Source organism: Lissotriton helveticus, chromosome 6, assembly GCF_964261635.1.
Source record: "Lissotriton helveticus chromosome 6, aLisHel1.1, whole genome shotgun sequence".
Lineage (NCBI taxonomy): Eukaryota > Metazoa > Chordata > Amphibia > Caudata > Salamandridae > Lissotriton > Lissotriton helveticus.
Window position 1 is genome coordinate 377,619,882 of NC_136067.1, and position 14,903 is coordinate 377,634,784.

Sequence of the window (14,903 nt, forward strand, 5' to 3'; positions counted from 1 at the left end):
ACCCAACAGTTCTCAAATGCTATGCAAGTTTGCCAACTGAAACTCTACATAGTTTAGAGTTGATTTACACTGAGGAGCCTTGCTCACCTCATTCTTTCAACTCTTGTTAGATCATGCCTCCTACTGAGTACTGGCAGTAAAGGGGAAAAAAAAGTTACATCTCATAAAGTTGGTCTTTTAATGAATTATGGGTGAATCATTTAAAAAGCAATGCATTACGATATTGACTCACTGTAGCACTTTTTTTTTTTTTTAAACAGTCGAAGTTGCATTTCCCCCCCCCTGCTTGAGCAACCAAATATACACGTATTAAACAAGTGGCAAGAGGCCAGTGTGACAGGAATGCACACATGCAGTTTGCCACGGCTAGTTTGAAATGCGCAGTTTCAACTGGGACGCCTGGTGCAAAAAAATTCTGAAGAAATACCATTGCAAGTCAGGATTATTTTATTAAATAAAGTGCCACGTTTATGTACAAACTATTTAAAAAAGTAAAATATAAAAACTTAAAATCTGCAAAGCAGAGATTGGGTTTAAGAAACAGTCAGCGACATTGTAAACAAAACCACGACTTGCAAGTTTAAAACGCATCATTACCAATACTCGTAGCTTTACCAGTTACCCTGCAAACTGGTCTAAAATAGCAGACATGAAGTGGTACCAAGTTGCAGTTACTGATTGTGTGCAGAAAGTCTTTGAAATGCATCAAGCCCCAACATAACACCGCAAATCCCTAAAGTCAGACAATGCTGCATTTCATGGCAGTAGTGCATGCTGTTCAACAAGGGCTGGGCTGAGTGTTCCCGGAGAGGTAGTAGTTGCTAGTCTCATAATTTAGAAGTCAGCATCCAGCGTGAAGGAATTATCTGTTGGTTTTGACATGACACCCATTTTTTGGTATTCGCCCACTCGCTTCTCAAAAAAGTTCGTTTTTCCTTCCAGGGATATATTCTCCATAAAGTCAAACGGATTCTCTGCTTTGAATACCTGCAAAATAAATGACAATAGTAAAGCAATGTTCAAGACCGGGTAAGACTGCCAGATGCAAGAAGCGATAATGAACCGCGAGACTGCAGGCTTAGTGGGTTACTACCACGCAGCTCTTGAGGAGTTTCAGGAGAGACGAGCCAAATTCGGGAAAGGGTGGCCAAAGGACTATAAATTACCTTGCTAAATCCCAGCTCCAGCAGCAGTCGATCTGCTACAAATTCAATGTACTGCTTCATTAAAGTGCAATTCATGCCAATCAGGTTTACAGGCAAGGCTTCGGTTAAAAACTCCTAAAAGAAAGAGGGAAAGAGTTATAACGCTGCAATAGGTTGAATCCCCCACGCAACTATTAAACCTCAAATGTTAGGCATGCAATATACTACAATAGCCACATGATGGCAGCATTTGATCAAGCGTAGCCAGAAAATATATCCAACTTTAGCCCAAGCACTGATGGAACCAAGACCGCTAAAGCCAGTGAGCAACTGCCTAGCTCCAATATCGTCAATCCAAACCATTAAGTCCCGTATCTACCATGTCACCGTTACATCCCACCGAGCATTCCATCCACACTTATCCCATAACCGACTCATGAATCCCTTTTGATCTTTCATACTTCTTTCCCGTCATCAACCCCTCTTTGTGCGAAGAACTTTGAGCTTTTATCTGCCAAGTTGCAGACAAAAGAAACACCCTCTGGAGCTGGTCAAGCGGGTAGTGGGTCCAGCGCCCTACAGGTGTAACAGTGCATTTGAACATAGTTCCGTATTACAAGTAGATAAAGATGCCGCGACGCCGCAGCATTCAGCTACCACGGGGAAGGAGGCAGCAGAATTGTCGGTTTACCTGCTCTATCCTGACAGCATCGGTAATGAGGTCCACAACTTGTTTCTCCGACGGCTTGTTTACCAGGTGTTTGAACATGAGGCACGCAAAATCGCAATGCAAACCCTGCAAATAAAAAGCAAAGTTAGACATCCAAGTATAGTCTCTTAACCCATGCACCTGGAGTCCCTTGATGCGACCGTTCAAGTAGTGAAACAGCACAGCTGAGTCATTAACTGCCACCTGTGTAGTATGTGCCATTTACATTGAGAGATTGTATATAACATTCCTAGGCAATAATAAAAATGAAACAGAAGAAAGGTTGTATGGAAAATAGAAGACATACAAAATTACATTAAAAAGAATTATATTTTAATGTACATTTAAATTATAATCATGGTTCATAAAAACAAGATACACAATAATTGTTACACACAAAATTAAAACATTATAATCATGACAAAAATTAGACAACTTAAAAACATATCATATAGTGACAATAAGTAACTCGACGCGCGTTTCGGCGTTAGAACGCCTTCTTCAGGAGTCAAATTAATTCTTATCTAGAGATTAGTTGCATAAAATTGTAAATTCAGATGATAACCAAAATGTATCTCAAAGAGCCGTATTTCCAAAATAATGCGATTTATATCTAACCAAATGTATTTCATAAGTCACTCATGGTGACTCGAATTTTCAAGTTTGTTTGGATTAGATTAAAACGTTGCACGATTTAAAATATGATATGGTCACCACTTATATCGTGTTGTTGCAAGATATAGGATATTATATCTGTCAACCGAGCGTATGGCCGTTTCTATCGTATAGAGACGTTTAAACGAAAATATTTTCTGTTGACAACCAGCTCATTATACGATGACCCTTTATGAGAAACTTGGTTACGGCCAAATGCGGCAGGAAAAACGGCGTCCAAACCAAATTGTGTTTTGGCGCCAAGCGGCTCAAAGCAGATGTATCAAAAAACCATTGTACACTGCTTTTTTGACAATGATCAGAGACCCCTGCAGAGGAATGGAAGGCAGAGAATGGGAATAGACGATAGATGGAGAGATGGATGAATTGATGGTGATAAGTGTTGGAGTAAAGGAATGCAAGAGAGTGGAATACGGAAGAATGGAGAAAAGGATGAGCACTTCATAAGAGATGGGTGTATCAATCGTGAGGCAGCAGGGTCTATTCAGCATTCCACTTACCTCATCTCTGCTGATTAGCTCGTTAGAAAATGTAAGTCCGGGCATCAGTCCTCGTTTCTTGAGCCAGAATATAGATGCGAATGAGCCAGAAAAGAAGATTCCCTCTACTGCGGCAAAGGCCACCACGCGCTCACCTGCGGACAGAATAGACACTAGTTGAGGAGACGGTCAAAAGCAGAAATACGACCTGCAGTTCACCCATTAGAGCCAGGGCCTGTGGGACTTGGCCCCACCAATAGTACACAAGTGCCCATGGGTCGGGCCAGGACTTCTAAATGTTGGCCAGTAAACAATGAGCGAAGCACCAAGCAAGTGCACTCCTGGTCTCATTGGCTCAGTCATGGTAGACTCCATACCTGGAGCATGTGATTAATGTTCTTTTCACATTTCCATTTGAAATACTTAGTTTATTTTATTTAGCGCCTGGATAGTTAAGTCTTCAGTGCACCAGTACATCACTAGATCACTGCATGTGACTTATGTAGTGTGCACGGTACATTAATTTTTTTACCTGACCAATTTGTGATAACGCTTAAGGCACATTGCTTACTCTAGTTTGTTAGCCGAACCATCTATCAGGACTTTGTCCCTACCTCCGAGACTGAAGAGATCAACCTTGGCCACTCGGCACCTGTTAGGTGCACAGAACAAGTTACTAATTGGTTATCCAGTTTGTGTTCAAGAGCCTTCTCCTTACACCATATGTAGGACTAAGGTTATGTCAGACCAAGCTATTATGAACTGGGGCCCGCCAATAATTGGTGAACCTTGCATTCTAAGGGAAGCATGTACACATTTCTTGGCGTGACCAACACTTCTACAGGAAATTCCACCCATTCACACCAACCTGCATGCCTTGCCTTACCAAAGACTCACTTTTCTGCTTTGCCCCAATTGGAAAACTACAAAAATGCATTCTGTATAGAAGGCCTATAGGCAAATGTAATTGTCCCTCAAGTATTAAATCATGCACTGCACTCGAATTCCTAAATATGTAGTGTTAGACCAAAGTATGAATCTCACAAATGCTGGTTGGCCCCACTGTGCAGAAACTTGGGACTTAACAATGTGTACAGGCTTGCAGAATTTTAACGTATGATACCTCCCCTCCCATTGTGTTTGCGTTTCCTGCTTCTTACACGGCATGTGGCGTAGAAGGACCACCTTTCTGATAAGGACCCCATTGGAGCAACCCCCCTCTATTTTTCTTTTTACTCCCCCTTGATAACTTGATAAACTTGTTGTTTAATAACCTTTTTAACTGCTTGTATTTATGGATTTTATCACCGTGCTTGTATGTATTTTATCTGCACTTTTATGGTCAATGACCGAAATAAAGTTATCAAATGAATGAATCTCACTAAACCTTGAAAGAACAATCGGTCTGCAATGTGCAAATTGTGGTTTTAGGGATTTCAACATACATAATGGTGCATTTAAAACTGTCTATACACCTACCAAATGTAGCTTGTCTGTCTCCAATCCAACGCATAGCCCAGTCGGCCTTCCTTTTAACACAGGGTAGGGTTTCAATGGCGTTGAAGAGAAACTCCCTAGAAAAATAAAGCAACATTAACAAGAAGCAATGTAATTGGCAGTAAAGCAGTCTAAATCCAAACAAACCTTGCTTGGAAGATCAGAAGAGACCAGACGAGCTACACTAGAGCATACACCCCAAATTGAAACCGTAAAGACCACCACTGCGGGGCCATGAGTGAGTAAACCTAGACACATTCTACAAAAATCTATCAGCATGGCTACTGTGTTGGGATATCACTTATACGTTCTGCATCACGACATTAACCAAGCTTCAGGACGGCTCACGAGTCATGCAGGGTTGCATTATGTACAGAGTAAAGCGCAAACATAAGAGTCTAAAGTACACATGCTTTGCACTCACCTTTCTTTGGAATCCTTAATGTAGGTATCGATGAGGAGACTGTACATTTCGGAGTGAATGTTCTCCATAGCAATTTGAAAACCATAAAAACAACGGGCTTCTGTGACTTGCACTTCTTGACTAAAACGTTCAACCTGGGAAATTAAACATGGATGTATTTAGTGCATCAAGAGCCACTCATGGACGCAGCTGACCCACCCCAAAACAAACGCATTGCAAGTAGATCGAAACTGTTGTGCTGCTTACCAGGTTCTCGTTCACAATGCCATCGCTGGCTGCAAAGAAGGCCAAGACATGCGAGATGAAGTACCGCTCGTCGGCCTTCAGAGAGTCCCAGTGCTGCATGTCTTTGGAAAGATCAACCTGTAAAGAAAGTACACGCCAATGTGAGGAGCAGTGCCACTATATTGGAGACCAAGACCCAGTGAACACTGCACAGCCATACGTGTACTATTCAGAGTAGTAAAGCTGCAGTATCCAGAGAGCTGACAGACCAAGCCGGAAGTAGGCGTTGGATTACATACACTATCTCTCCCGTCAGACGGGGCAACGCATGTTACCTTACTTAACGCTAAAGACACGTGAATTATGTATAACCATATCTCAAGCGCCGGAGCAAACCATTATTTATCAGTATTTACACATGTAACCACATGACCAGCATTGCCTCCGTCCTGCTTACTCTGTACTGTTGTAAACATTTCTCCTAATAAAAATCTTTTGAAATAAAAAAATCATAGGTGGCAATACACTAGTGCAGTACAATACCCAGGGATCAAAAACTAATTGCTTCTGCATACATTCAGTTAGACAACACGTTGCTAACAGACCTGCAAAGCCATGTACATGCAAAAACATACACGCTGGTTTGAAATGTCAATGGGAGACCCATATGCACAAGCACTATGTGGGACAAAGACAATGTTTGGGAATTGAACAGATGTTGCCCATTAGGTTTGTTACCTGAAGTGGACTGTGCGGGGCACTGATGTACTCATGCATTATCTGCTTTCCTAGTATACAGCAAGGCTTTGATGAAGTGCAACGTATCTACTGCGTGCAATATTTCTCTACGTGTGCAAAGGCCAGTCCTCATCGGGCCAAGAGAAATTGTTGGCAGCAGCCGGGGCTACCACATTTGAGTTGTGCCTCTTACTGATCAACAGTCTGAAGTCACACGTGGGATGTTATAGGAGGGGGAATAGTGCCCCATGCGAAGCAGTGTAGGTGGTAGCTATCACTCAAGTCAACTTGGAGACTACTCCCTGGGCGGCCTGTGGAGCGGCCACTAAATTCATAAACCGTTCACACTAGTCTGGTCTCCAGGATGTAGTGCAAACTATTCAGAGAACTGCTGACTGGAGGAGTTCTTAAGTAGTGGCTATCCAGGTAGTAGAGCTAAATCCCGCTAGGAACTTTGAGCAACAACTTATAACTTACCCCCCTCAAGTTTAGTGCAAAAGTAGCCCCTTCATAGGGTGTGAGCGGCCTCCTGCTAGAGTAGGCTTAAAAATATGCATTTAGCAGGACTCTTGACAGTCTAGTCAAGACCTTCTTGTGATGCTTCCTGGTACCACGCATGTTTACAGGTGCAGCAGGAGATCAAAATCTCCACATAGGTAAGGTGACACCCTGAACCCTACACAGTACAGGGGGCTGTTTCAAGTGATTGGCTACTCTCCCTAAATGTTTATGGATCTTCCAGGGACTTTTCTTATTGTGTATTTTTATTTGGCGTGAAGCTTGGAGCACCAGTTAAGTGCCGGATTCAAATGATTGGCAGCCATTTTGTAGAGCCCTGTCAGCTGATCCATTTCTATAGCACCAATTGCCGTTCTTTCCCGTAGAGCAACAATATTGTTTGATTTCCTGGAAGAGAAGTCTCCTGATGCTTTATTTCTTACCGAGACACAGCTCAGTCTCCTGCACCAGATATATTTGCTGCCTCTCAAGCTACACGATTGTAAGGAGACAATACAAAATAGGAGGAATTGCTATTATCTTTAAGGATATAGTCAAATGTAAACTTTAAGATGTCCCTACTGCGAAGCCATTTACCCCCCCTCCACACACACAACACATAATTTCAGTTTGAGCTATGATCTTCCGTCTCCCAGAACATGTTGGTACTTGGTGTACCACTATGTTGGATCACCTCTCCTCTAGTCCTTAGGTGTACCAATTTTACCCTGCTGGGTGACTTATACCAGACTTGTCATCAGGGCACCACACTCATTGAAAAACCGAGCGTACTAAAGTTGACCATCCAATTCTACTCACGGCAGGGCATCTTTTGGACCCCATCTTTTCTAATATTGGAGGAGGAATCTCTTGACAGCAGCACCCATTCCGCATTCTTGGTCTGACCATCTTGCCGTTCCTTTTCTAATTAGAACGCCACCTCAACCTTCTACAGGTACACAAAACTACAACTAAATTCAGGAACTCGCACAAAGTCTATGCCCCAGCGCTGAACACTTCGCAGCTCCAAATCCGATCCAATACAGAAGGTTGAACCTGATCAGCCCATTTAGACCTCTGAATGAGAAATGCCTTCAAGTCCACTACGTTCAACAGCTATGGCCACAGTGAGGCTGCATCTGCTGGCCCCTTGGTTTAATATGGTTCACCTAGGAAAATATTGTATTGTAAAGCTGGAGCCAGAGGCCAAAACCAAGTAAAAAAAACTATTGATAAATATCATGCTCTTAGTAGATCACACAGTATCTTACTAAAATAAAATGTCCACGGCTCAGAACTGTCCCAAGTGGTCCCCTATATAGTCTGTCCCAGTGTACAGAACCAGCGTGTTTCTTTGTGAATAAGGTATCCACTAGCCAATCACAATTAGTGGCCCAATACTAGAACAGGTTTACACGAGGACTCGGATCTCTCAATCCAGCTGGCTCCTCCATTTAACTTGCATTCCTCTCAACACATGCAGAGCCGGGTTCCAAAAATGGAGACCTGGTCCTAGCTGGACTCTGCTGGGTTTCGGTGAATTAAGTCGGGTTCTCCCCTAAAACTGCTTCCTCCAGATTAGCTGGGGATTTTAGATTCTCATCTGCTACATGGGAGTGGTAGATTTGCTCAACTACTCCATGAATGCTACGTTCCACGGTCTTAAAAAAAAAAAAAGTCCTCCCTCTAAAGAAACCCAATCTTGATCATACTAAATAGGCTAACTTTAGACCCATCTCGTTGCTGCCCTGCTTTTCCAAAATGTTAAATATATGCATTACCACCCTTTGCAGAAGCCAAGCAACTTCTCCACCCTTCACAATCTGGGCTCAGATCAGGACAGTACGGATACCACCCTCATGGGTGGCACAGAACACCTAAAACAGCTCTTGGATGAGGGCAGCACAGGAGATCTGATTTGGTTGGATCTCAGCACAGCCTTCGATACAGTGTCTCATCACATCCTTGTGGACAGACTGAGGACAGCTGGCCTTGCGTAACAGCCCTAGCTTGGCTGACCTTTTTCTTGAAAGTTAAAATTCAAGTCTTCTCTGATACAAGGTCTGAGAGTTGCGCTCTGTACCCCACAGCTCTGCACGGAGCCTTTCGTTTAATCTTTACGTGTGCCTATTTGCAGACGTGGGGGAGATGTGTGGTCTGACACTTTTCCTATGCAGACAATACAGTCTCTCAACCTTGGTCTCAGACAGACTGCCTCCTAGATGGAAGGCAACTCAAACTCAACGGTGATAACAAAAAGTTAGGGTTCTGGGCAAGAACCCAGAGCTAGGCCCTAGATATTTACAGGACCTAGTCTTACTTTACCAACCCTGCCCGAAAGTAAGTTCAGCAAGTCAGTACCTTTAGTGTGTGCCTAGAATCCACCAGGCTCATTCTAGCGGATGCTTATTTTCATACCTAGGTCCTAAGCTTTGGAATGCCCTACCACAATCCCCGACACTGCACCTCTATTGCAGTTTTGAAAACTTTTAAAAACATGGCTATGTAAGTCTGGTGATTTCAGATAAAGACTGTCTAGCACAGGGAAACCAGATAGGAAGCGGTGCGCTCTATTTAAAATGTTTTTTTTTTTTAGTGACTTGCCTCCTGACCAGTGTGCTACATGATCACAGATATTGTTCAGAGCAGTATTTGGTCCAGACAGCCAATGTAATTTCAAAGTATCTACCACTGCCAGTACACTTGGACAAAATATAGTAATAAACACAGCTGTTACCCAAATTTCAAAGCATCTCACTTCCCAGCTTCTGAGGAGGAGACTCCTAGAATAGTCTTAGCTGGGCGGAGCACTACTTTGACAGAAAGGTCCACCTTCATATCAAGATGGTGGACGACTACTCAAGGGAACCCTACATTTAGTGGACTAACATGTCGAGACCAGCTGTAAGGTACAAGTTGTCCAATAGGTCATGGTCTGATCCAACCGAGGGTTATCGGGACGCCCACATTCCTAATGCCAGGCAAAATATAGCCTGAGGCAAACAGAAACCCAAAGACCCAATTTTCAACTGCACCCAGATAGTAAGACTGCCACTCAACATGGTCTCTATGAGCAGATTTAAACATTGCAACAAAAGGGCATCTTGGGTTTTAGGCATGCGGCGGACAAAATACAAGACTAGCATGGGGGGAAAAAGGCAGCCATCTTGGAATCAGGCACTTGCGAGAAACCATGGACTAGTAAAGTCAGAACTAAAGGAAGACGTGGTCTACATTTGCATTGGGTGCCACACAATTGACCTCCCAAACCAAAATACACAGGCAGCCAATGGTTAGACATTAGACTGCACGAAAGATCTAAATGATTAGCAGGCAAGCATCTGGAGCGTGGACCTAGACAAGCCACACTACCACTGAATAACCTGCACGAACAGATGAGTAACCTTTTAGTATTAAAGTATCACGTGGCATCTCATTCTCCTAACACAGGCAGCATGTAGGAGACTCCCAACTGAATTCCATTGGTACATTTGCATAAGATACCATGCTCATTTAGAGTAGGAAGCTACTTACATGGGGATACAATGCTCATTTAGAGTAGGTAGCTACTTACACGGGGCGTGGCAACTATGCGAGGTGTGTGTATATATAAAAATTAACATGTTTAAGCCCCGTTACAGAACCCCTTTTGGATTAGTGGATTATACAAAAACAAGGACATTGGGGATAGTATTTCTACTGTTGACTTTCCTTGTGAATGGTCTCCTAAAGTTTTAAGATTCCTCCCTCCTCGGTCCCCAATCTCTGTAGATTCCCCATCCCATCCAGCTGGAATCCTTCATGTATACAAGTGCTCCTCGTGACAGGACTAAAGGGGAAAGAAATTGTTGCACTGGACCACTGGTACTCAAAACATTTTCAGCGTGATGTGACAAGAGGGCTGCATTTATGCCAGCAGGGTGGTGGCAGAGTAAGGTGGTTAGGAGGGGGGGGGGGGGGGGGGGGGTGGCAGAAAAGCATGTTCATCTACCGGCTAATTTGCAGTGTTAAACCAGAAAACCTGGGATTAATCCCAGCTTTCCCATGTTACCAAGCTGTGTGATCCTATGCAATAGTTTCTCACTTCCCCTCCTTTCTTCAGTACCACATAAGAACCTTGAAACTGGACTTCAGGATGTGCACTGCACAAAACCTTTGCCTTACTTAAACTATAATATGTATAATAAGAACCCAAGACACCTTAGAGTGGACATAACTGGTCTCTTTCACTATTGGCAAAGTCTGTGTGTGGGGGTGCGGGTCTAAATTCATGTTTGAAACCTATCACTTTAAAATATTTCAATACACTAATATAACCTGATGTACTAAAGTGAAATGGTTTTGCATGTTCATTAAACACTTGGGGGCAGATTTATGAAGGCCTTGCGCCGCCGGTGCGTCATTTTTAACATGGGGAAAAAGTGACGCACCGGCGGCGCAAGGCCTTCATAAATCTGAATTTTGAAGAGACCTTAGTATAACAATTTTGCTGCAAGATGGCTTTGAAAATGGAGTTTCTAAAGTTAAGTGGTGCAGGACAACTTACTTTCGTTTACTTAAATTAATCTTTAAACAAAGACATGTCTGTATTTAATAGTAGTGCAGAGCCAAGTAAACACCTGCTGTTGCTCAGGGGGGCGCATGTAGACCACATTGCGACTCACCTTTTCAATAATAAATCGGCCCCGATACAGTAGGCTACTTGCAGATCAAACTGTCTCAGCCTCACTTTGACACATTGCTGTCAAGTCTGTTTCCTTGCACAATGGAGCGCTGTACCATAAATACGGCACATCCATTGCGTTATAAGCTATTTTGCTTCCGCAAGTAAACGGATGCATCGCTGCTTTAGCGCAACAATGTGCCGTCCTCTTGTAAATGAGCCCTTAAGTTTGTAGTGCCTATTTCAAAAGATTCCTCAAATTTGTGGAGTAAAGTAGACTAAATAACTGCTATCAGTTTGTTAAATTAGTTTCCCTCCACTGGCTTGAGGCAACTCAAGTCATTGAGCAGTTAAACTTATAGCTGAGGACATGCCGATAGCGATCAATGCAAAGCAGACAAATGATCCTAGTCATACTAGCTAACCAAGGGGCATATTATCAAGGGATTTATCTCTGCTTTTTTGGCTTTAAAAGTCAAGAAAGCGGAGATAAAATTATCTCCCTATTACCTAGCTGTCGCTAACACCAGTTAGCGACAGCTAGTAGGAGATAGCGAACATCTTGGGCCCCGCTTTGCATGTCAGTGATATTTATCACTAATGACATGCAGAGTGGGAGTGCCAAGATGTTAGCGACTGGAAACAGTTGCTAACATCGCTATCTCCTATTACCAACTTTGAGATATCCGCGCTAAGCGCGAATATCTCCAAAAACTAACACCTGCCCCTGAGCAGTTCTTAACCATGTTATCCAATGGTAAGTGGATAACATGGCTAAGAGCATTAGCTCGGTAATGCATGAATATCGCTGATATTTCAGCAATATTCATGCATTTCGGCCGATTTTTATCGCTTAGGAGATAAAACCTTGATAATATCAAGGCTCCTAAGCGATAAAAATCGCCGCAGCTCGGCGATAAAAATATCGCCGCTAAACCAACATTGCGATAATTATCGCTAGTTGCTGGTAATATGCCCCCAAGTAACTAGGCTAACGATCACCAATTGGAGAAAGGACAGTCAGATGCGAAGTCCATCTATTCATCTTTTAAGTGACATGCTGTGGTGTAATAACAGGTATATAGTTAAGGCACAGGAGTTCATTTTCAGACTGTATGGTCTTCCAGCAGCCGATCTGTCTACGATTGTCACTAATGACATTTAGGTTATTCGTGGTCTAGTTGACATAGTGACAATCATGGGCATTACAGACCCACTTGTGTATTTTCAGGAACTGATTTGACAAACTTTTTGCAAATACTAAACATTAGTTTTATAAGTTGGGTTACTGTATGGCCTTTGTGCCAGTGACAATGATCGAGCTATTTGTTTAGGCCGATTGAGGGCATTTAATATTGATCAGCTGGTCTCTGGTCTTCTTTCTTTAAGTCTTTATTTAATGCTTAGGTGCTCACTAACGTAACGTTAATAGTTGGCCACTATTTTGAAAATAACATTGAGCAGAAGTACTGTTCGCTACTAAAAAGCTTGGAGACAGTAACTTACGTAAACGCAATAGGGTGTTCAGCCTAAATCTGAAGCACAGTACCCCCAGTAACAAGCTGCCTTCTTGAAACTGCACTATTAACATTGTTGGAGGCAATGGGTTTATACAATTCTGTGGTTTAAATTTTTGTCTTGTTGTGGCAAGGCAGGAGAATCTTTGGTAGCAGTTTTTCAGCCCTGTAATATTTGTTCCACAGCTCTTTTCTACTTCAGACAGGCAAGGCTCCCTCTGAAGCCGCGCCCAACACTGGTAGCAGTCTAGCAAGGATTCGACTGGGGCAGTCTCTAGCAAGGATTCGACAGGGGTTTTCACTCACCTCCTCTGCAGTCCAAAACGAGGCTTCGGCTTTTTTGTACATCTGCCAAATGTCGTGGTACTTGATGGGGAAGATGACAAAACGTTGAGGGTTCTCTCTAAGTAGAGGCTCATCCTGCACCCCCGACAGTCGGCTCACTTTACTCTTCACCTAAATGAGTAAAAACATTTTTTTTTTAAATTCAATACATACCTATGAGTCGATAACTGCAAGACTATCCCCTGAAGAAGTCGTCAAGAACCGACGACATACATTGATACTCGGCCAATGCGGACAAGCCGGTTATCTAAATACTCCCGAACCCCGAAACTCACCCACGGTCCAAAACTATCACTTTTCGCTCATCGAGAAGCACCCTTTACGTGGGGGTGGGGCGCACTGCAAGTATGCCATTCATACAAGCCATCCTTTCAGGCCTATGTACTTCAATTCAGATATATTGTAGGAACAAATTATTTCACTCGCCCCCACCCCGTCCTATAGAGGCGTTTTACTAGCGAAGAGTGTGAACGTATAAGATGGCGCGGGTATTCAGGTTGCGGTCAGCCGATGTTACTCGGCAATATGACACCGTGGGACACTTGATCGTACAGACAGAAATGAGTTCGGTTGTGGGAGTAAATACATTTGGCGCCCAAAAAAACCACCAGGCTAATGCTGTACCCAGTAACACGACACACATATTATGCGCATTTGCTCTCAACAAAACCTGTCAAAAAGAAACAAGCCGTTAGACAGGCTGCCGCCATTTAACTGCGCTTGCTTGGCTTACCGATCCACCGTGTCACCGCCCATCACCCCACAGACCGGGATACGGCACCGTACGCTTGTCTTAACCGCTCCAAACAGCCAACCCACTCACCGTTTCCTTCTCGGCTTCATTGAAGATGTTCCGTGCAGTCTTGGTGGCCAGTACCCGGGTGCTGCTAAGTGTTGGCGGCTGTAAGAAAGAAAAGAAATGAGCGAGCAGAAAGAAACCATTAAAGAAAATTATAGCAGGGGAGAGAAACGTCACCGTACCGTGTTTTCCTTATCAGTCAGAGCCAAACCCTTGAGAGGAGAAAGACCCAGGTTCTCGTTTTTGGCAGACAACGGGTTGCGGGCGGAAAGCATATTGAGAAGAACGTTGGGTTGAGAAGCGAACGCAAGAAAAGAAAACACGAGAGAAGAGCAGACACGCCGAGTTAAAAGACTGCGAACGGACAGAAGCTATTCAGTGCTCGCCTGGCTTTATATGATATTCACACTTGGCGCCAGAAGAGAAGCAGCCAATGAGCAACGAGACCCGCACTACGTCAGCCAATTGGACTCCTACGAACGAACAAAAGGAAGCAGGTCCTACCGTAGTGATTGGCTGACATGAGCGCACCAGCTGACCGCTAGAAAGACAGCTGCAAGAAATAGCTCGTGACCAATCAGACGCTCCGCGGGAAATATGAGTCTGCCGGACTGTCAGAACCTGAGAAAGCGCGCGCGAATTCTTGTTACACAAGCGGCAGCTTTATTTGAAAAAAATCCCGCTCCGTCGGCCATAGTATGAAATACAAACTTAACGAGACAGAAACGTCTCTGCAAAAATACTGCATGCACAGCCAAATAAAGTTTGGAAAAAGGTCAACTCGACCGTGCAGTCTGTTGGGCATTTTGCTTGTATGATTACAAAGTGAGAGAAGACATACAAAGGGTGGGTCGCAAATGTATGGCATAGGCTGGTGCAGGTTACAAGGAACACTGCCATTTTTACTTGGTGAAATCAGTTATTTTACAAATACGATCACAATAACACGGCTTCATCCCGACAAATCAACTTCATTTAACTTAATAGGCAGGACTGCTTTAGTTCGAAGCTCACATTGTGGGTCACTCGTCTTAGCTCATTCACATATTAGACTTCAAACTTTGGTGGTCAGCATTGAGTTGCTGAAATAATTCCAGCATTGTTATGTAAAAATCCAGTAAAACTTTCCGTAGACGTGTTTCCGCGGTTCCCCTTTTGGTTAACTTTTGTTATGCTACCGAATCCTTGC

At 43.4% G+C, this 14,903-nt stretch overlaps 1 protein-coding gene across 1 annotated transcript; it reads right to left on the reverse strand.

The window, feature by feature from the left end:
* Positions 1 to 429: 429 nt before the first annotated feature.
* On the reverse strand, positions 430 to 14,112 carry RRM2 (ribonucleotide reductase regulatory subunit M2). The gene is made up of 10 exons (XM_078647815.1): positions 13,897 to 14,112; positions 13,739 to 13,816; positions 12,877 to 13,026; positions 5,176 to 5,292; positions 4,930 to 5,063; positions 4,488 to 4,582; positions 3,030 to 3,163; positions 1,837 to 1,941; positions 1,167 to 1,280; positions 430 to 987 (listed from the first exon to the last, which is right to left on the reverse strand). The coding sequence occupies exons 1-10, from the start codon at positions 13,987 to 13,989 to the stop codon at positions 835 to 837; spliced, it is 1,173 nt and encodes a 390-aa protein (XP_078503941.1). The 5' UTR covers positions 13,990 to 14,112; the 3' UTR covers positions 430 to 834.
* Between the last annotated feature and the right edge of the window lie 791 nt (positions 14,113 to 14,903).